Genomic DNA, 23686 nt, shown 5'->3' with positions numbered 1-23686 from the left:
GTTAAATTCACCCGACTGTTTGACGTTACCTTGAAGTTTTCATTTTTATGTTTCTCTTAAATAAATATGACGCTGGAAATATTATTTTTATAGTGGAAATTTAAAACTTTTGTAACGTTTTTTGATACCGGTCGTAAGATCTCGAACAATAATTGGTACTATAATCGTTTGAGAAATTATATTTCTTATGAACTTTTACCGAAATGGTGGCTGTTGTGAGCAAGCAACTTGGATTGAAATGTTCGAATAAACCTTACAATTTATTCCTCTAAAGTTGAAGTTAATTACTCAACTTTAATAACTAACAAAATTTAATGTATAAATATTAATATTTTAGTGCTTCGATGATTCTTGCTCAGTGGCCGTAAGTACTTTATATTTTAGCTTAAATTTAGCGTTAATTTTTATCGTTACGCAATGAATCTAATTAAATTACAGTACTACGAGTACTATTGCTGGGGAGTGTTCATTTTTTATAGATGGGACTTAGACTACTGATGATAGAATTTCAGACGACACATGCAGGTTTTCTCAAGATCAGAGGAAAGTTAACTCGTTAAAGTCCATAATTAAAACCTACTAAATATAACGTTATTTGCTTTGATTTTCCAATCTAATAAATAAGTGATAAATAAAAAAAAAACTAATACTAAAACTAAAAAGATATGAAGATTTTATTCTTTTGTTATTTACCATTCAACTATTATTGTAGTAATTTTAATAACCTTGGGATATGATATTGAAAAATAATCTTTATCGCAATGGGATTACGTCCAAAATAGAATGCACGTATATTTGGGTATATATCTGGGACAGCCGTCAATATTAACGAGAGCCTCTGTCTGTTACCATGGGTTCCATTATAATAGTCGTAGCTTCCATAATATTTTTAATTGAAGCAGATATTTAATTGAAATCTTTACATGGTGGTAGGGTTTTGTGAAAGCCCGCCTGAGTAAATACCAAGCATTTTTTTTTAGCATTAGCAGCCTGTAAATTTTCCCACTGCTGGGCTAAAGGCCTCCTCTCCCTTTGAGGAGAAGGTCTGGAGCATATTCCACCACGCTGCACCAATGCGGGTTGGCGGAATACACATGTGGCAGAATTTCGTTGAAATTAGACACATGCAGGTTTCCTCACGATGTTTTCCTTCACCACCGAGCACGAGATGAATTATAAACACAAATTAAGCACATGAAAGTTCAGTGGTGCCTGCCTGGGTTTGAACCCGAAATCATCGGTTAAGATGCACGCGTTCTACCCACTGGGCCATCTCGGCTTAAAATACCAAGCAGTCATCATATATATGCGCGAAGAAGCAATACTTAGTATTATTGTGTTTCGGCTTGGAAGGGTCGCCAGTGTAACTACAGGCACAAGGCACAAAGCATCTCAGCTCCCCATTGGTGAAGTAAGGAATGATTAATACGACGACCTCCGTGGTCGAGTAGTGTGTACCCCGGTTTTCATGGGTACGCCACTACGAGGTCCCAGGTTCGATTCCCGGCCGAGTTGATGTAGAAAAAGTTCATTAGTTTTCTATGCTGTCTTGGGTCTGGGTGTTTGTGGTACCGTCGTTACTTCTGATTTTCCATAACACAAGTGCTTTAGCTACTTGCATTGGGATCAGAGTAATGTATGTGACTTTGTTCAATATTTATTAATATTTCCTACAGTGCTAATGTCTATGGGTGGTGGGATAACTTACCATTAGATGGTACATATGCGTATCTACCTAACTCAAATCTCATTACATTTAAGCGATGAAAGTCAGATTCAGTCGAATTAATCGTAGCTTACCCGATTCGAATCCATTGTCCATTCGTACTATTGAATCGTAATGAAGTAAATTCCCTATTATACCCCTATATAACATTACTTTGATTATGACCCTGGTTTCAGTGTTTCGGTGACAATTGTACTTCATCGGTACGTATTATTTTTATAAAAACTAACTGTGCCCGCTGCAACGTCCATATAGAATTCAGCTTAAAATAACATACGTATGTATGTGTGCAGGGCCGAACCGTAAGTTTAGATGGCCTTGGGCTAATACTACTTAGAGGCCCACCTAAGATATATTTAAACGTAGACTTGAATTAAATTAATTGAATGGGTTTGATTAATTGCAGGACCCGCAGGGCTGCAAACCATACAATCTGTTTAATTTAATAGTTATGAATTCTTTCGCATTATCGTCTATTTTTGACTTTGACTTGACTTAGCGGGGTCCCCTTGAATTCACGGGGCCCTGGGCTGAAGTCCAAAAAGCCATATGGTAGATCTGGCCCTGTATGTATGTATACAAATAAATACGCGTATTATGCAACAATTTCCAGAAAATCCAGGTCCTGTATTTAAAGTAACATTTTAATTGTGAAAGAATAATTATTAAAATCAGTCCAGTAGTTTCAGTGTGTACCATTTACAAACAAACAAATATTAGTATTGATAACTAGAACTGTTATAGCCGGTATCGATCGCGTTAAACGTAATTACTCCTCACTTAGCTAATTAACAACTGTAATTAATTACAGATATATAATATAACCTTCCTCATGAATAACTTCATCTGTAGTTAAAGCTGCATAAAAATCAAAGCTGCACGCGTTCTAACCACTGGACCACCACGATTTCAGCAGATCGGGTTAAAAATTAACTGAACTGTATTCAGTTGATTTTTTTTTAGATTCAGTAAATTCCTTTTTGCGCGTAAAGTGCATTGAAGTGCACCCTTTAACCTGCTGGCCGGACACAGGCTCTATTGTTGCGTCATATCATTTAGGGTAGAATACTGACACGTGTTTTACTCCATTATATTTTAGTGCACTTAATTATTTTTTTTCAGTGCGCTGGCATGCTTTGCAAAGCTGGGGTAAGCCAATTTTTTCTTATAGGGCTAAAATAGTTAATTCCGTAACTTATGATAGCTAGCATAGCTGTTTATTTTCTTATTTTTAACACGCTTATATTAGTTTCATTTGTAACTATGTAAGTAAGAAAATTATTGAAAAAGGATTGGCTATTTGAAGTGCACCTCCATGATATGGGTATCAAATGAAAGGGTTTGCTTTTGTAATTTTTAGTGCGTGCTAAAACCGTGGTTTTTAGTTTTTTAAACTATTATTTTTAATTAAACTTGTTTCACAGTCACTATGACATAAGTAGCTAGCGATATCCCGCGTTGTCTTCCACCCTAAAGGATTGTCTCCGATTCATAGCGTATGCCAATTAATATATTGTCATTGTAATAATCTTTAATAAATATTTATTATATTTTTTAACTCTAAATATATATTTGCTTCAGTGCGAAGGCCACCAATGTATCGCAAATGTAAGTTACAGATATTTTTTAAGCTAATTGCTATTAACCTAGTGAGTAAATAGGCAACACGACGGTAAGCGGTCCCCACCACCCACAGAAAATGACACTGTAAACAGAAACACACCACCATCACCAATACACAACTAATCACGAGTTCACTTAGAATTGTAACCAGAATACATTAAAATACAGTTCTGCTATTGGCTGTGGGATACTACCAAGTACGAACAAACGACTATAAATATCTGAGACGTGACAAATCACGTTATAATTAAGTTGTGTTATAATTAAGCCCTTATATTTTAATCATTCTTTATACATATTTAATATTAAATTCGCTAAACTATTAACTAAAGGGTTTAGGTACTTATACGTTCAATAAAATTCATTATATCACCATTTAATATAAGTTGATTAATTACTTTTGATTAAAATTTATCGTTCTATTGTATAATTATTACTAAAAATTTTCGAATAATAGTCTAGTCGAGATTGCTTAGATATACAAGGTCGCTCTTAACCGATCACGAGTTCAATCCCCAGCAAAAAACATATTCTGTTTTTTATAATTCGACGCTCTTTGAGGCTAAGGAAAACATCGTAAATTGGAGCGGAGGACAGGTATGTCTGCCTAGCAGTGGGATATTTCCGACTTTTTAAAGGACAAATAACAATAAAAAGTATTATTTTTTTATTTATACAGTGTACAGGGATGTCTTGTAAGGCGTGGGTAAGTTGTAATACTTTAAAATGTTAAAAATAATTATTGCAATCCTATCTGGACAGTTATAATATTGTGTTACGGCTTAAAGACTGAGTAAGCCAGAACTACAGACTCCAAGGTCGTATGAGTGATATAATGAGGAATTGTTTATATTTCTCGTAGTACCGATCTTATACCATCAAATGACCCATTGCACGGTCCGCCTACCGTATGACATAAAAAAAATTCAAGTTGTCTTTTTATAAGCACATTTGAATAGTTATTTAAAATATTATATATAAACGTACCACTAGTTCGAAATGTTGTTTTTATCGTAAAAATATTCGACTTATAATCTTAATACTGATATTCTTTCATAATTTAGACATAAATGTTTCCAAACACCCTGTATGAAGTTGACGAATACTGAAGCTTAAAACTTTAGAGCATATTCAAAACTGAGCTTTCAGTTAGTATTCGTTGATTTTAATACAGAATGTATAAATTTAATTGTATATGATTATCTGCAAGTTTGAGATTAATGAAAAGAGTGACTACTGAGTATCGTGCCAGTTCCTTTAAGTTAAAGATCTCTCTTTAAATTCAAAATAGATTATCTATTTTTCTTTACTAAGATTCAAGATGAATTTATCTTGTAAAATTGCTTGTAAGAGCCTATCTCAATAACGTTTATTGGTATTAATGCTCAAATTCTGGTCTCCATGCATGAGCTATTTTCGTTTAGGATCCACGAGATCAGCATGTGAAGTCTCAGATCCCGAGCCTCAAATTTTTTTGGTCATACCGCGATTGCCTCACTGGATTATTTTAGTCATGGAAAAGAGAGTGCATTATTGTTAGCACACACACTTCAACAGTATAATATATTCTGTGTAGTTAGACGATATTCCTTCTAGAATGACCATCGTGACTAAAGTCAGCGCCTTTTTTAGTATATACACGGCTCTGGACCCAGGATACCATAAATACCAGTCCCTCACTAAGAAATACAGGCAATAATTTTATATTAAATATGTTAAGTTGGACACTAGATCGGAAGGTTACCGAAAGTGGACATTTTAGTAATCATGAAAAGTACCGAAAAAGTTCTTGGTTTTTATTAAGTTGTCTTTTCTAAGTTGTTTTGTTTGTTTATCTATAAACTACTAAGTATATATTATGTTTATCCATTTAACTACGATTATTTTATTTTTGTTGTATGTATAGTATGTATGTATGAGATTTTATTCATTTTTTCGAAAGTTCTTAAGTTTTCTGTAAGTAAGTGTACGACAGTTTACTTACTTCCTTAATTAATTATTCATTCATTAAAATATTAAGGGAAGACTGCAAGAGCCATTTAGATAAATTCGCCTGCTAGCGCTTATGTATAATTAGTGCATTTCAGATTTACATCAACAGCAACACAAAAACATAATATATCGGACAAGTCTCGAAGCAGTTCCTGAGATAAGCGCATTGAACAAAACAAACATATGAACTTCATAATATAAATATATCGATATAATAATTTTTCAGTGTTCGGGTCAAGACTGTCAGAAGTTTATAATGCTATGGTGAAAGTACCGTATCTAATAAATATCGTAATACTGTAAAATATGAAGTTTTATTACAATTAAAATTTATAAAAATCAAACTTTTTTTGTTCACAACATATGGATGGTGTTTAACAAAAATGGCCGTCATGAAGGTGCAGTTTTAGAAAATAAATTTAATTATTATAATAAGTGTGGTGACTTGGATTTTTTACAACAAAAACGATTTTTAAAGCAAGCCATCTTTAGATAGCGTCGTCATTAAGCTCTACTAACAGCCGCAACTAATAAATTTATAATCGAAGTTAGCTAATTATTGTTTCCATAACAATTTTATCCTATGTATCCTTACATCTTCCTAACATTATAAACGCAATATTTTGGATAGATGTTTGTTACTGAATCACGCCCGACGGCTGAACGGTTCTGATCTGAATGAAATAATGCACAGAGTTTGACAACCTAAACCTGACATCCCCCTTCCCTTCAAACGTGGTTGATGTCAAGGGCGTAAACCAGTTGCAAATATAGGACAAAACAAACTTTGTAAGAAATGCCTAACAAATCTCTTTCTGAATTTGTTGTCAAATAATATATTATGTAGATTATCTTTTAATAGGAAAATTTTTTTCGAAACTAGAAACATTATATAAAATAGAATTCTAGTTTTTCGTTGCTTATATTTCATTGTGATGTCTAAAATGTGTGTGTATATATGATGTGTGGCGATACATTGACCAGTAAGCTATTTCTCCAGCGTTTGAGCTGTTTAGAGGTTAGAATGAACATTGTAAAATCGATCAAGAGGACATAGTCAGTGTTCAGTAGTCTAAATGATCAAATTACACTAGCTCTAACTTGTGCTTTCATCCACGTATAATTCAATATTATAGATGCCTGTTTTCAAACACATTGACGGTACAGTTTGAGGTAATATTATATTTGTGGTAATATGTTTTGAAGTCTTATTAGCGTAAACATTTATAAAACTCTTACGACCTTCTTGGGATTCTTGGGATTCAAGCCTGACGATGTACAGTTAATTAACGAAATAAAAAAATCCGTTAATTTTGCCATTCCTGTTCGAAAGCGTATTATTTTTATTTTGTATGTAAATTACGAATTTCGAGTGCAAATAACCTGTCTACGTGTCTGGGGCATGATACCGACTATAATATAGTTTTCAAACCTTTAAAAATAATCTAATCGAGTTATTTTTTTGTGTTCAGCTTTACATGGTTTTCGAGACAGTGGATTGTACCTAAATACTGACAACTTCCTCGGACTGCTGGTGAGGGCTTAACAATAAAATAAATAATAATTAAATGTCCCTTTAGTATAATATACAAACACATTCTTTCAATTATTATTTAATTAGTAATTTTTGTCTGGGAAATTATTTATTAAGTTCTATTTTGGGCTTAATGATTTCCAAGGCGCGTTTCATAGGACCGAGGTAGCCTGTGTCCTTGGCCAAAGCTATCAGATTCTTAACTATTCTTCTCATATTTCTGTCTTCTTCCGTCTCCTTTGACTCTAAATAAAAAAAAAATATAGTTTATATTTATAAAGAAAAATAAGAAAACCAAGAAAGACAGCCAATAATTTTATATTAAATATGTTAAGTAGGACACTACGAGTAGATCGAAAGGTTTCCTAAAGTGGACATTTTAGTAATCATGAAAAAGTACCGAATAAGTTCTTGGTTATTTTTTACTTTCCAACAGAGCCCTGGGCCCGCGGAATGGATTTGTTATTACGTTGTCTTTCCTAACTTATTTTGTTTGTTTATTTATAAACTAATATATATTATGTTTATCCATTTAACTAAGATTATTTTATTTTTGTTGTATGTATATATGAGAGTATGTATGAGATTTTATTCGTTTTTTCGAAATAATTTAAGTTTTCAATTCAATTAGTCAATAATTATTAAGAAAAATAAGAAAACCAAGAATATTATAACTATATTTATATGTATTTGCAAAATCTAAATGGACTTTATTCAAAATCGTTTTTACGTGATGTACCTAATTAAAGGCCAAGAACCGTTTAATAAGCAAGCAGCGAAAAGAAATAATTAATGATAATTTATTTTAAAACGAATAGACATTAAATACTATATTTTTAAAGATCACCTAAAAGCCAATATCGTTTTATTTTTATTCTCAGAAACTTTTGGAGAGTTTATAAGGTTACGACTAATTAAAAGAAATATTACGAGAAAACCTAATTATTTCGAAACTCACCAACTTCCTTGAATAGTTTTTTTTAGATACATAAATATATAATATGATAAATCTACCTATTGGCGGTGGTTCAGGGTATTTCAAAAAGACGATCTGGCCAACTTAGTTTATTTTTCATTTCATTAATCTTAAAAATCGTATATTATATTTGTTTTTGTGCGACTCTGTTCTTGGGGGCTCTATAAAATTGATGCTACCTCACATAATAAATTCCTAATTTTTTTGTCACTCAACGAACATGAAGTACTCCACGACCAGTACCATTCGTTTTGATGCGTTCCAATTTACCGTTAATGAAACGAACGCTGTACGAGCACACCCGAATAATTCACTAGAGTGAGGCTGGGCTATATATTATGGGATATTTTTGGATCCAAAAAAATTGGTCCTCGTATATCTCGTAAAAGAAGAAAGCAAGATTGAGGATATGAAGAAAGAAAGAGAGCGCGGTCAGGATGGTCGATAGTAAAATTCAGTTTCAAACAAAAAGCACAAGAAAGAGGACTTTGAAAATCGTAAAATAAGTGACTAAGCTGCTTAGTAAATATGTCCATGAATCGCCTTAATTGATAGCATAAATGACATGAAACTATTTTATATAAATATAAACTATTTTATAACCAGGCATATATTTCATAACGCAACCAATAAACGAATCTTTTAAATAAATAAATAAATTGGATAACATCACATACATTACTCTGATCCCAATGTAAGTAGCTAAAGCACTTGTGTTATGGAAAATCAGAAGTAACGACGGTACCACAAACACTCAGACCCGAGACAATACACATAGAAAGTTACTGAACATTTCCTACATCGACTCGGCCGTGAATCGAACCCGGGACCTCGGAGTGGCGTACCCATGAAAATCGGTGTACACAATACACGACCACGGAGGTCGTCAAAAAAAATAATTAAAAATGCTTTAATTTGATGAAATTTGATTAAAAAGTTTTTATAGCGGAAAGCGGAATATCTTACTATCATAGGAGAGGATAAGAGAGGGATTAATTACTGGAAGTGATGGTATAATTTTATTTAATCCAACTACGTGTATTACAATTCTTTTTACCTTATTTTTGGACAGGGCAAAATAATGTGGGTACGACAACTTATTAAAATAGGAATATTAAAATAGAGAGTGGTTCATTCCCCTGACTTTATTGATTATTTATTTTTGTAAGTCAATGTTATTGTAGGTTACAAGGGACATAAAGCATTATGATGAGCATTGATTTTAGACGGAGATAAAAAAAGAGTTGCAGATCTATTTGGTGGTAGGGCTTTGCACAAGCCAGTCTGCTTGAATACCAGGGTGAGTGATTCAGTTTTCCTAGGGACACGAGGGAGTTATAGTGTTCAAGCGTGGTAGGTGGATAATATTTCTTACGGTGCCAATGTCTATGGGCAGTTGTGATCATTTTCACCTGAGTCTCTTCTCTATGGTAACATTACTCTAATTCAATGTTGTCATATTCTTATAATATGTCATTATTATGTATGAGTACTATAATAATTGATATTTTATAATGGACTGCTGCATTGCATCTTCCCTGTAAACCAAAGTCTAGTTGGTGAGCCATTAATATATCTAGCAACAAATATTAAGAGGTAAGTCGTCGATTGGTACGACCGACTGCAATGGGACGTACCAATCGACGACGACGAAGATGGAGGAAATCTTTCTATAATAAAGACACCAAATTTGCACCGTTACGGACCGGTGCGTCCGTATTGCTCTGGAACTGGTCCCGAGAGCATTAAATTAATTAAATTTGTGAATTTCCAAATGAAATTTTCCTTGTCTTTATTTAAAAATGGGGATTTAACAAATCTTTTAGGTGTTGTGTGGTAACACCTTCCTAGCAGAACCATTCGAAAAAAAAAAATCCAGCTTGGATCATCTTTTTAAATATTTATAGACGTTATGGTTTACATTAACACGTTGAAGGTTGAAAAGGTTGTATGAGTAAGGAATAATTACCCTTACAGCCTTAAGTTTCCCAAGAGGGTATGTTAAAAATATCATCGGAAAATAATAGATTCGCAGCGCAATAATTTTGTCAAGTGTCATAGAGAGAAAGGTTTTATGAAAAATAATGGATTTTGGTAAAATATTAATTTTAATATTGACTCCTATTTTTATTGTCAGAGAGATAGTTTTGTTACGGTTTTCTATGTCCAATAGTCTATATGAAGTGAAAGGATATTTTTCCATTTGTATTATCCGATTAAACTTTGGACCCACACTTTGTGAAATAACGAAACACCAACGGGATATGTTTTACCAATTTGACTCCGTGTTAGCGGTGTAATGCTTGATGTCTCATTAGTCTTTGTCTCAAAAAGATTAAATTGATTTTATGACATTTGTTTCTTATGTGATTTTAAAGACATAATTAGACTTAGCTCGCGTTTTAGCGGATAGTCGTCAGTGTTAAGTGCTTTTTTGGAACTCATACTTGCTTCATAGCATATTTGGTTGGTTTTTGGTTTGGTCGTGAAAGTGAAACAGACAGAGTATTTTTCACCAAAGTTTATGTTTTTTACTTCCTATTTAAAACAAAATTTGTATTGGGCACTCACTGATGTTAATTAAACACAACAAAGATAACTCGATGAGTAACGGCAATATCAGCACCATGTTATATACTAAAATTCATAATCCATTTTAAATAATGTACATGCCAGATCCTGATTATTAGATATTGGACCAAATAAATTTAACAAAAATAAAGCAAGAGCCTGTAAGTGTTCCGAAGACGAAATGAATTATAAAAACACAAAAAGTATATAAATATTTATGATGAAGATAATATCAAAAGCTAAAGCAAAAAAAAAACGATCTAAATATTCGTGTCTTATGTCAAATTACTTTTTTGTCCCATTTGCTGTCGAAGCACATGGCCATTGGAGTAGTGGTGCAAAAAGCTTCACTAAAAGTATAACACCTCGCCTTATTGCCTCCGCTGGTGACAGGAGGCCTGTTTCGTTTTGTTGCCCAGAGAATCGGAATTGTGATTCTATAGGGAAATGCTGCTAGCATTCTTGCCACCATTCCACGCGGTCAGGATTTGTACAGTAACTTTTTTTAATTCATATGTGTATATATTTAAGGACTTAATGTTAATAATTCTTATGTTAATAAATTTACAAATTATATGAATTGCTGAATGAAATCAAATGAATATCCATTCAATAATATCAACGGATATGATGTGATGAGCGATCTATAAATAGTCTACTCCTTGAACCTGACTAACAATAGACATAAGGGTACCTTTTATAAATCATGACCTATGAATAACCCTTAAGGATCTCTGAAGATCTAAAAAGCTATCCATATAGAAACCTACCTAAGCTTAATTTATATATTTTCCAGATTCATGTAAAACGAAATCCCCCTTTAAATAATGTTAGTATTAAAGGTATATTATATTCTCTAGAAGCTTTTTCATTTGGATCAGTAAGTTGGAAATATAATAGGACAAGCGCTTTGGAGATATTGTTACAGTTATGTCTTAAATAATACATTGATAAAATAGGCTAGATATGTATATACTAGGTCCCGCCCGTGGCTTTGCCTGCGTTTGACGGTGGGAATGGGTTTGGTGATTCTAATATTGCTGGATGTCTGGCTGATCGGTAGAATAATCTACAGTGTGTTCAACCAAAATTAAATAAGATATGAGCAACTTATAATACGACTAAAACTCAAGCAAAACCGTGGGACACGACTAGTAAAGAATATAAAGTACCTAGTCGAAGAGTCAAATAAATTATAATCAGTGATCACGAAAGTGACATTAGTATAATAGGTAAAATGTATTCCACGAATCGAGTTCTTTGATTAACTATTTATGAAATTCTAGCAATATCACCGTACTGTGTATTATATATTTGTGATATTACAAATGATTAATTACATATTTATGTTTGCAAATAAATATATACATATATAGATTCATACATACATACATTTGTGATCGGTTTTTTTCATCATTTTTTGTTTTGGCCGAAGATATACAATATTCTGTTAAAGTGACTCATTCACGTTCAGTTCACCTCTTAGCTCATTAACTTTTAAATATATGTATTTTTTAATTTGAATCGACATTAAAAGCCTAATAGGTATTTATCTAGGAGGCTTACTTACGGCTGCTTCTACACGGGCCATGGCGTCTCAAAGAAAGCGGCTACTTTTGTTGAAAGCACAAATATTTCCGAAAAGAGGCAAAAAATTCAGTAATTACTTTATTACAAAGATTAACCAAAAAAATAATTGTTTTTTAAATAATAAAAAAAATATTTTTAGATTTGATGGAGAATGATCAAAAGAGTTCGTTTTTAAGATAAGACAAAACGCATGAACAAACGTGTATAGTACCAAATCATACCATTATTTCTAGCAAGTTTCAAGCATACGAAAAACAATTAAATAATATTCAAAGAGCTGCAAAGAATATACTAAATGGCAACTTCACAAATAAATGAGGTAACACTGCCGAAAACTACAATCACAGATCGGACAGCCCAAATAGGCATAAAAGCTTAAAAATTCTCCCCCTAAGAGAATTGGATATGAGATAAAATATTGTAACTGAATAAGAATTGGATATGAGATAATATCGTCCGGATGAAATAAGAATTTCATTTACTTTCCGATCACAGCGCCACCTACCGGGTCCAATTTAAGCCGTCCAGGGACCCAAATAGGTACATACGAACATTTTATAGAAATCGGTCCGACCGTTTAGGAGTTTAGTTACAAACATACGTACAAAAAATTATGTATGTATATATATAGCAATTAGTTTTAATGTTCTGTGTATAAATAGAAATCAATTATTTATCCGTTTTCGTAAACACAACACCTGTTAAATAGGAGATGAAATTTTATATGGAAGATCGTCATTTTTGAAGTTCGAAATAGTATTCTATTTATAGCTTGAAAAATTGGTGCTTGGGCTTCTGTTTATAAACAAATTCGATATATGTCGTATCAGAGTTTATTGGGAACTCATTTCCTAAAGGGTTAAAATAGGAGACGGAAATTTGTAACATATGGAAACGTTATTTGTTTATCCTATAGGTTTTTCCTTTGCGAACGTATAGGCAATGCGACATAAACGGCCATATCTTTTGATTGCTTAGACTTAAACTACTTAGGTTTGTTTTTCACAGGTTCAAAGGACTGCAGATCTCAGTATTAGGTATTAATTTCAATTTATACCTCTATACGTTCCTGAGAAACAGAGCCTTGACGGACAGACAGGCAGACGAATAACGATCTTAGAGTACGAGTTTCTTTTTTCCTTTAGAGGTACGGAGCCCAATAAAAAAAATTGTAGTCGAAAATTCTTAGACGTTTTACCTTCATCAGTATCACTGTCACCATGCCTGCGTGCGTCACGAGCGATTTGCCTTCGAAACTGACTAGAAGCTCGACGCCACATTTTGCCGATTTCATGGACTACTGGCGACGTAGCCAGCTGCTTAGCGAGCGCGTGTACGTCTTCCATGTTGGCGGTCAGCAGAATATAAGAATACGAAGAATGTATGATCACGAATGCAACTAAAACATTTAAGATCCTTGTAGTTATTATTATTGAAAATAGGCAGACTGGTAAAAAGATAAAATGATAAGTGGTCACCGCACACAGATATTAGTACTGTAAGAAATATCAACCATCCCGTACGCCACCAATACGCCACCAACCATGCAATCTAGGATATTATGTCCCTTATGCCTTTAATTATACTGGCTTACTCACCCTTTAAATCAAATTACAACAGTACTAAATACTACTGCTTGGCGGTAGAATAAGTGATGAGTGGGTAAAAACTCATGTTGCTAGACGGGTTTGCTCAAATCAATACCTTCAAATGTAAAATGTTTTTTAGAGGTTCTTCCTGTGAAATAAGACTCGCTGCTAAATATAAACCTGTTCTATTTAAGTATAACCCTCAATTAGAATTGGTGTTCATCTTAAACTTCACTCTGAATTCTTTAACAAAATTAAATGGTTTGAAATATTTCGGATTTAAGGCGTATATGGTACCACAACATTGAAATGGGAAATCAACCAAAAAATACTGTGGCGTTATAAGATAAAAATAATTGTATGCGTCGTAAAGTTTCAGGACATCTCTTAAATATGTCGTTTGATTTAATTATTTTTTCATGTAATATCTTACTTGTAATCCACAGTAAAGTCTTCATTTTTCAATGTTTCAAAAATTATAAACCTAAACATTTAATTGCATTACAAAATAATTTGATTAGATAATGAGTTTTATTACGTGTAAAATCGAATTTACTTTAAATGCAGCATTTTAATTAGTAATAAAGTACATGTATTATTTTATAGCACATAAATTTCATACTTGGCTTAATAAAACTTATTTAGCAATTAAAAATTATGGCAAAGGAAGAAATTGTTCAACTTAGCCAATAAATTCTAAAAAAATCAAATAAATAAATCAAGATAACGATTGTAAACCACTTGTTATGTGTTAGGCAGTGTTAAAATGAACACAACTGACAATACCGTGTATTGCTGATTGGCGATAGGCTATGTGATAAGTGGTTTGACCGAAATAGATATACATAAAACACTTACCAAAATGAAAAAGTAGTATTCCTATTTTAAGTATTTATCTGCTGTACCGTCAAATATTTAACATATTCAACGGATTGTTGTTGTTCGATGTTGACCTTTAGCCGATTTACAAGAAACATTTGATCGTGTGCATGCGTTTGCTATATGCAATTAACAATAAATTAGCATTCATTCAAATTATCAATCAATCCGTATTGAATCCATAAACATTGCTTAATCAATATTTGGATTATATTATATTCAGCAAAATTTGGTAACAATTTTTTTTTTATATTCCCTTTTCCTTATAAACTAATACTTAACTAACAATGTAAAAAGACCTATTTTATCGCAAAAGACTAAATACGTATAGTTTTATGAGTAGTTTTATCATTATTTCATATTTTTTTTTTTATTTAGATTGGATCTTCCATATGAGATCTCTTTACCCTTAAAAGTGCCACCAAAAATGAAATAATACCTAGTTCCATAATTTGACTGTATAAGCTATACATATAATTATGGGATTTCTAATTTTGTTTTTCTCAACTGAATATTGACGCATTACAAATTTGAGAGAAACTTTTTATACACAAATATACTCCCTCACATTTACAAGCAATTCAATTCAATTCTTAGTTTAATGGCTTTTAGTTGAGCCGACAGGGCACAGATTATATTTACACGCAAGAATTATAATGTAAAAAAACATAACAAAATACGTGACATTGACTTTTGGCAGAATATTTTGTGCCCAACTTCAAACTTGCGTTAAAACTCCCATGACACTTGACAAAAAAGAAAAATAAGGTTTATGCAAATCATTGAATTTGTGTATCACCTATTTTTTAAATGTTAACACAATGGACAGTCTCGAACACGAAGACTTGTTAATAAAACTTCGAGCCAAACTAAATGAAGAAAAAATTAAGCTATGGGAATCGCCGTATATTTCGGATAGCGACGAAATTTCAGAGGCCTTAAAGGTTTGTTTACTTTCGAAAGATATTTATCATGATTATTTTCATTTTATTTTTAGAATAATTGACTGATTATATCTATTATAATGTTCAAGTAAAATATGTATATCTTTTACTGGAACATTTCAACGTTTTTGTAAATAATTACACATTCCTTTGTTGACACAACTGAAAATTATCCTCGATGAATACCAACTCCAGAGACAATATAAGAAATATGCAGCGAAATATAATCATTGAACGTTTTTGTTTTATTTAGGAACTGGCAAATAAATATTCTACAGTACTAAATGTAGACAATGACAGTGTTCTTCAAGGATTGCATGAATTGCAAATACATTCCGTTGAAAGATCTAAAGCTAACGAAGAATTCAAGGAGACGGGATGTGCTACATTAAGAGTAAAGGTGACAAGGGGGGGACAGAAGCCCGAGACAATAAAAATATTAAAAAAATTAAATATACAGGGAGATGAACTCATAAACTCGATTGCAGAATTGCTTAAAGTTGATAAAAACAGGTATGTATTCATTTGATCATAATTTTATAATTTATTTTTGGAACAACTCAGTGAACTACTCAATAAGTTCAATGATTATATATAGATTGAAAATCTGTATATAATCAACTGATAATTCATTAAGCGTTGTTGTTTAATTTGATCATGTCCTTTATATAGCACAGGTAACTAGATAGATCACCAACTCATTTGATATTCTCTGCATATTACATCAATAAAAAGTGGTATAGTTCTTTGTTTCAGTATGCCATAAAAGGTAATCCAGTTAAATTAAAGATCTGGATGTCAGTACTACATAAAGTTTTCTGGGATTTAAATTTCAGGAATTTGTAATTACTTTTTATTATATTATTTATAATAACGCTCTTGATGGGTAGCGACCAGTTATTCTACTATAGGTGGTGGTATATTGATGTTTGAAGAAGTGGTTTATACTTATTTTAGTACCTGTGGCTAGTAGTGAAGATGCCTTTTAACAATCGGTTGGCACTTATCAACCGAGCATTAATATATGTTATCTGACTATGCTATGTATCAAAATGGTTCTCTTACAGGATAAAGCTGATTTACAATGGCAAGATGATAACACACAGTTCCAGCCTAGAAACACAAGGAGTCAAAAATGGAGCCCAACTCTTGGCTTTGGTAATGACAGGTATGTATTTTCTATAATTAATCATGGATATTATTAAAAATGTATTTAACAATGTTCCACATTAGACCACCCATCAATATAAATATTTATTTTCAGTCAAGATTCAATATTTATTTATTTTGATTTGACTTTTTGTGGCTGGATTTGTGGCTTTTATTTATGCCAAAAAGTTACAGATTATTTTGCCGTCCCGTCATGTGACTTAAACACAAACATTCAACATTAATAGGACGAGGAACTTTATTAGGGAGAATGTTGTATATATGATGGAGGAGTTTGGGGCAGAAGACCAGTATATTAGATAAAGAACCTTCGTCTAGGCCACATTCACACAAAGAGTGACCATAATTTTACACAGATGTACATTCTAATATCTAAGAGAGAACTATCTTGACACTGGCACTCTAAATGTTTGGATTACAATCTCATACTGACTGATTTCATAAAGAACTGTAAAGTTGTCATTGTCACAATAATTTCAGTGTTTATGTCAAATCTAACTTTTTCATAATATTGTTGTGTGTAAAGGCGAACATTTCTCCTAAACCATTAATGTTGTTACATGACACTATGCAAATATATCCCCTTTTTTATAGATTTTATTTTATTATGACTATTCCAGACTAAAATCTATCTCTGTGCCAAATCTCTGTGAAATCAGTGATTTAGTAACAAACATTCATCGATCCAAACTTTAGCATTTGTAATAATTATATTTAGTAACACTAATACTGGCCACTGTGCTTTGCATCATTTTGGATTCATGTCTGACTTATTTGCTGATCTTTCATTCTCCATATATAAAATGAAGTGTATGAATATAATATATAATAACATATATGAATATAAGTGTATGTCTATATGTACTTAAACAAGTATATAATGAATAAAGTATTTACTATTTATGAATCATAGTTTTACTCCTGTTGCAGTCTTAATGTAACATTGCAAGCAAAAATTATGTGCAATAAAATATTAAATAAATATACTTTTTCTTTCAGAAACCCTTGAGCAAATACAAAAAGAAGATAAAATTTACAATGAAATGAAATCTACGTTAGATGATGCAACCTTACTGACTGATGATGTCGGTGATCTTGCAGATGATGAAGAGTATATGAAGGTATTACGCCATTGTATCCCGTTTAAAGTAGATACTGTAAGTAGGGTAGGATATTAGTGTCCAGTAGCAACAATAGTTGTGGAGGAAAATTGTTTTATTTTGTATAAGTTTTTTCCCTCATTATGATAATGCCACTTTCATTACAAGGCAATGCACAGTAAAACCATACTATCACTATAAGAACAAGTCAACATGCTTATTCTGTTTAAATGTGACAAACTCAACAGAAAGCCATTAAACTACCGCCTACTATAGCCACAAGTTGAGAGAGGCTGGCTGTTTCAATAATAACATATTAAAATACATATATGTTTCAGTTAGAAGACCAATCAGGGCAGACAGTAGAACTACCTCCAGCTGAGAGAAAGGCTCTTCTCATAGGACTAGCGTTGCATGAACGCGGACGAGCAGCTGCCCAGAACCATGATTACTCTCTAGCTTTGGTGCTACTTCTCGAAGCTGACAGACAATTGAAGTAGGTATCAAAATATTGTTCAAGTTATAATTTTTATTATTTATTAACAAAAATAGATTGTGATGCTGCAAAAAAATCTATTTATTTCGCCGCCTCGTCTCAGGTCCAGTCCTTGGTGTTAGTTTTCAAACCAGAGGTAGATTTTTTACTATCAATTAGTAAGTGTAATGCTTTTTTATTGAATGAAGATTTTTGACCCTAACTGTTATGGTTAGACCACACTAAGCTGGAGGGATAATGAGACTAGATGAGAGTTGGCCTTTGTCCAACAGTTCAATACAGGCTATTTTTGTCTATAAAGGAAAAAAATAATATGATAAATTCTTGCCTTGGTCTTAAATTAAGTAGACTTTATATCAGACAATAACTTAGACTCAATTTCAAAATTTAAATTTTTGATATGATTTTGAATGAAAAATTTTACAAAAATATAATCTCATATTCAGAGTTATCTATATTATAAAATTATATATATATATATATATATATAATAAATCGTCAAAATTTTTTTTCCTAAATATTATACCTAAATACTTGTAATGTTTATTTTCAGCGAGTGTAGATCATCATTACTCAGCACAGTGGATAACTGTGCCGTCTTGCAACTGGATATAGCCTGGTGTTACCTCTGCTTGCAGAGTCTGTCTTCTGCCAATGACGCAGCAAATCGACTAATGAGGGCTGAGAAGGCATTCAGAGCCTCATATGGGGAGGATCATCAGAGGCTGATAGCCCTTAAAGGAACAAATGGTAACTTTGACTATGTAGCTATAAATATACCAGATAGATATGTCAATTTAGATAGTGTCTGGAACATAGGTACACTGATTCAGTTCTACTGCATCACATTATTAGTGTTGCCAGACACTAAAATAGACAAGTAGAACATAAAATTAAATCAAATTTAGTTTGAAGTCTGTCCAAAGTTTTAAATGTTCGGAATTGTGTCACTCGTTCAGCTAGAACTCAAAGCTCTAAAGTAATTTTACATTGAGTTACCATTTACTTACATTGACAAAAAAATAGGTATAGTTGTCAAAATATTGCCATAAACAGTCAACATTTCCAGCTTAAATCAGAGACCTCGCAACCCTAGGAAATTTATAATGACCAACTATGGCTTAAATTTATTTTAATTACTCCAAAACATGTACATAGCTCTTAATTTTCGGCCTATGAGAATAAAATACTAAATTGTCAGCAATTTATAGTCATATAGTCAATACACATCTAATTATATTTGAAATTGATGAAAATTGAAATACCTTTTTATATTTTTCACGGTGGTTTATTAAAAACTATCAGTACTTAAATATTACTTGATGTAATTTCAGCTAACGAACGAGTACTGTTCATGCGGCTCTACTTGCTGCAAGGCATCGTCGCTTATCATCAGAACAAACGAGAGGAAGCGAGGGCGCTATTGGCGAAAGCCGAGACGGAGCTGAATTATTTGAAGGTACACTTTTACTTGTACGATGAGTCAGCGGTGTCATCGTTATTTTAATACTCAGAGTATATATTTCAACCGCTTTGAAGCTCGGAAGACGCTACGGAGCCACTAGATACCACTCAGTCACTAGATATACATCTAAAAAGTGTCAGAGGGTACAACAAAAACTAAAAATGTTACGTTCCGTAGAGGTTCACAGAACAAAATTATACGCTTATGACGTCAGCGACGTCGCCTAGAATTTTGTATACATAATAAACGGACCGTTCCATGCGAAAATAAATAATATATGTCGGACACATATGGAAAATCCGCTGACCCGATTTTAAAACGACACCGAGTTAGATTTTGTAAAAATCATTTGACGTTTTCGCTGGAACGGCCCCGAAAGCGGACGGGCCGCGAGTACCGCGACGGGCTGTGACCGGAGTCGTCCCCGCGCGCAGGTGGACGAGGCGGCCGTGGGCGCGCTGACCGAGCTCGGCTGGAGCGACGCGCAGGCGCGGCGCGGCCTGCGGGCGGCGCGCGGGCCCGAGCGCGCGCACGCCTGGCTCGCCGAGCGCGCGCGCGAGCGCGACGACGCGCGCCGGCGCGACCTGAGGCGCAGGTGCGGCGCCCCCCCACAGCACCCACCGCCCACCCGGCGCGGGTACACTTACGGTGGCCTTTGCGCGCAGGGAGGCGCAGACGGCGAGCGCGCGGGCGGCGGGCTCGGCGTCGCCGCGGCGGCTGCGCGCGCTGCAGGCCATGGGCTACGGGCGCGCGCTGGCGGCCCGCGCGCTGCGCCGCGCCGGCGGCGACGTGGCCGACGCCGTGCGCCTCATCCAGGACGCGCCGCACCTGGTCAGTAGTCAGTACGGCGGCCCGCGCGCCTCCCTCGCTCACCCGGACAGTCGGTAGTATTTTGGCAGACCGCTCCCGAAAGTGTAGCCGCCGCATCCGTGTCGTGTTCGCTCCCCCTCTTGCCTTTCGTTCCGACGATTGACGAGAGAACTTTTAGTTCCACCCCTGCCTAGTTCGTCCCGTTCGTGCCTGGTTCGTCACCAGAACGGACGAGAGAGACCGAGGAACTACCAAAAACTCTAAGAGAAGATTCCTCTTGGAGCCTTTTCGTCGGCTTTTTTCGGTTCTAAGGTATTTTTTCGAACTGATATATTAATAATTAGTGTCCTACAGTAATTTTTTTTGTATAAGATAATGCCAAATATAAAAATTGCAACATAAGGAAATATGTAGTCATTGCTCCACAGCTAAGAGACGGTGATGTATCAGACTCAGAAGACTTGGATACAGCGAGCTCTGATGACTCCCTCGTGGAACCAGATAACAAGCTGGTTGCTGAGGTAACGACACAATAAAGTAATGTTATATATATATATATTTTTACAAGTATAACTGAACAAATAGAATTAACTTAAAATTTACGAAAATAATCTAAATAAAGAAACGAAGAAAAAGAGAAATAAATAATCAAACACTAAGACACACTGAAAATGTCCTTACAGAATAAATTCCTCGTGTTGACTGTATTAGAGCTACAAGTCTAATGAGAACCATATTATATATGTAGTTGTTTAATAATGAATTATTGTGTCTACAGTTAGAAGCCATGGGTTACCCCCCTGAAGAAGCTCGTACTGCGCTGCGTCTGTCCCACAACCACATCAATAAGGCGGTGGACCTCCTCGTAGCGGGATGCAGTAGTATCTGTAAGGACCTCAGCGACTCTAAATATACTATACATTATTCAAGATATGTCATACATAGCCGTAATGACCCAGTAGTTAAATATTTTTAACCGTGTCAAATGAAAATCTCTTTTTTTGGTATGTGATAATGGACTACCTGCTGGTTAGTGGTCACCGCTCATTGATTGGCGCCGTAACGAACGGTTAATATTTCAACCATTCGTATCGTAGTTACGCACTGGTACACTCACCATTCAAACCGGAACACAACCTATGACTATGACCTATGCCCAGTATTGGGACCGGCTATTTAATTTTTAACGAATCTAAAGCTAGGAAATAGTTCCAAATAGTCCTGAAATTTAGTTTGTGATGCTGACAGTGTCGTATTTATATTATTAATTTTATAGAAAAAATACACCAATGGCATGTCTATGGAGAGTAAACAAAGATGGCCAGTACAAGTGGGATCGGGTTAGATGTGCTCTTAATATTTTGTACTATCGTGTTTTGATCGATGTCTGTTATCGTCGCAGGCGATACCGCCAATCCGTCCACGAGTGACGGCGCGGCGAGGAAGAAGCTAAAAAAGGAGGCCAAGGAAAAGAGGTACAGGAATCAACATTATATCTAAAGCCGTCCACAATCATTCTCCACACGCTAACATTATCCACTAACACGAACTGGAGCCCCCCAACCTGAGGTTACACATGAGAAGGCACGTCTCTCTCGCCGTCCTGCAACCCGCGGGAGTGTAACGCGCCTCCTGATTCCGAGAGGCTTCCGCGTCAGCGTCGCCTGTCGCCGGCGTCAGATGACATAACATCTTAGTTCCCGAGGTCGGTGGCGCATAGGTGGTGTAAGCAATGGGTAATATTTCTTATAGCGCCTTTGTCTATGGGCGGTGGGGACCGCTTACCATCAGGTGGCCCATATGCTCGTCCGCCAACCTATGCCATAAAAAAAAAACTTACTTTATTATTATATAGAAACAATCAAAATATCGTTGATATTTGTGTGTCGAGAATGCGTACTGCGTACTTAGTGTACTATTCCATACAACTAAAAATCATCTCTATCCTGTAAGAGTAAATGTATTGAGAGAGGTGATGAGGTTTTTTTGAATTGTAAGCAGCCAGTTGGCAGTTAGCCGGCCGCAGATATGAAAGACCTAATCGCGAGCTATACCCGTCCAGGAAAAAGGAACGCGAGCTGGCGCTCCGGCGGCTGAAGAGCGCCATCCGCGCCGACGAGGACGACTACCTGAGCGCCTCGCTGGCCGAGGAGGAGCAGTTCCTGACGCAGTACAAGTCTCTCATTTAAATCTATTTCGTTTAAACAATAAGTACATCATTGTTTATGTTTAAAATTAGATTAATAAATAGTACGAGTTGAGATTAATTCTCCTATGTTGGGAAGGCCGCGTTGGATAAAACACGAACGAACCCAACCCAGCAACACCCCGCACTCCAGGCCACCTGTATAATAACAGAACATCGTAATTTATAGTAGTCATGAGTATGACTATACTTAAATGGCACTGGTAGTTAAAAAAATCAGAGAACTACCTCTTTTTATGTTAAAAGAAGCGATTTGTACGTTATTGTGACGCAAAACTTCGCCGGCTTTTATGTTCAACAATCTCGCGTTGGTAGATGAGAGTATTTTCGAGAGTGTGTGTTCTACTATTATGTAGTATTTATTAATCTCATGTTATAAAGTTTATTTAGTCAAACGTTAAACGTTTTAAATTAGTGTAAAAATATAAATAATATATTTTAGGATTTTGTTTTAATACCAAAATTGTGTAATAATGTATGTCATAAAAATGACTTTTATCGACCCCGTAGTGTTTTATCGATAAAATATTTTGGGTACGACTGTTTGCAGTCTTTGACATATTTAATATTACTCTAAAATTTATTCATGTATCAATATATACGTAACACTGTTTTATTAATAAAGAATAACAATAAAATAACTCGTTTTTTTTATAAACCTATGTAATTTAAAAAAAAAGTAAATATACTAGTAGTCGCCTATTGGTCGAAATTCATTGCTAAATTATAAAAAGGTAATTGATTCGAGAGATCAAGACTAGAGGCTTGACTGGCCTGGACTTGACTGACACCTTGTCATTATTATCTCCTTCTCCCTTTCTGGCGTTTATCTAATTATCTACAATAGTTGAGCGCAAAACATTCTGACAATGTCACTTGTAAAAGACATCTGAGATTAATCGGATTAAAATTTTGAAAGGTTTGATAATGTCTAGTGGAAATAAAGTAGACCAGTATATATTCAAAAAATATTGACCGCAGCAACGGTGTTGCTTATATTGGTCCACTTAATTAG

At 34.4% G+C, this 23686-nt stretch overlaps 2 protein-coding genes across 2 annotated transcripts; one reads left to right on the top strand and one right to left on the bottom strand.

Annotated features, from left to right (window-relative positions):
• Positions 1–6980: 6980 nt before the first annotated feature.
• On the bottom strand, positions 6981–15263 carry LOC125072235. Its single transcript, XM_047682759.1, has 3 exons — positions 15233–15263; positions 13211–13411; positions 6981–7120 (listed from the first exon to the last, which is right to left on the bottom strand). Exons 1-3 carry the CDS (start codon positions 15261–15263, stop codon positions 6981–6983), a joined length of 372 nt encoding a protein of 123 aa, XP_047538715.1.
• Positions 15205–23178, top strand: LOC125072350 (NEDD8 ultimate buster 1). The gene is made up of 14 exons (XM_047682958.1): positions 15205–15424; positions 15678–15937; positions 16492–16592; positions 17594–17715; positions 18033–18190; positions 18744–18940; positions 19525–19649; positions 20090–20250; positions 20321–20486; positions 20894–20986; positions 21244–21352; positions 21868–21940; positions 22528–22744; positions 22799–23178. Exons 1-13 carry the CDS (start codon positions 15302–15304, stop codon positions 22652–22654), a joined length of 1815 nt encoding a protein of 604 aa, XP_047538914.1. The 5' UTR covers positions 15205–15301; the 3' UTR covers positions 22655–22744; positions 22799–23178.
• Positions 23179–23686: the final 508 nt, after the last annotated feature.

Source organism: Vanessa atalanta, chromosome 21 (assembly GCF_905147765.1).
Source record: "Vanessa atalanta chromosome 21, ilVanAtal1.2, whole genome shotgun sequence".
Classification (NCBI taxonomy): domain Eukaryota; kingdom Metazoa; phylum Arthropoda; class Insecta; order Lepidoptera; family Nymphalidae; genus Vanessa; species Vanessa atalanta.
This window is presented reverse-complemented; position numbering and strand designations above follow the sequence as displayed.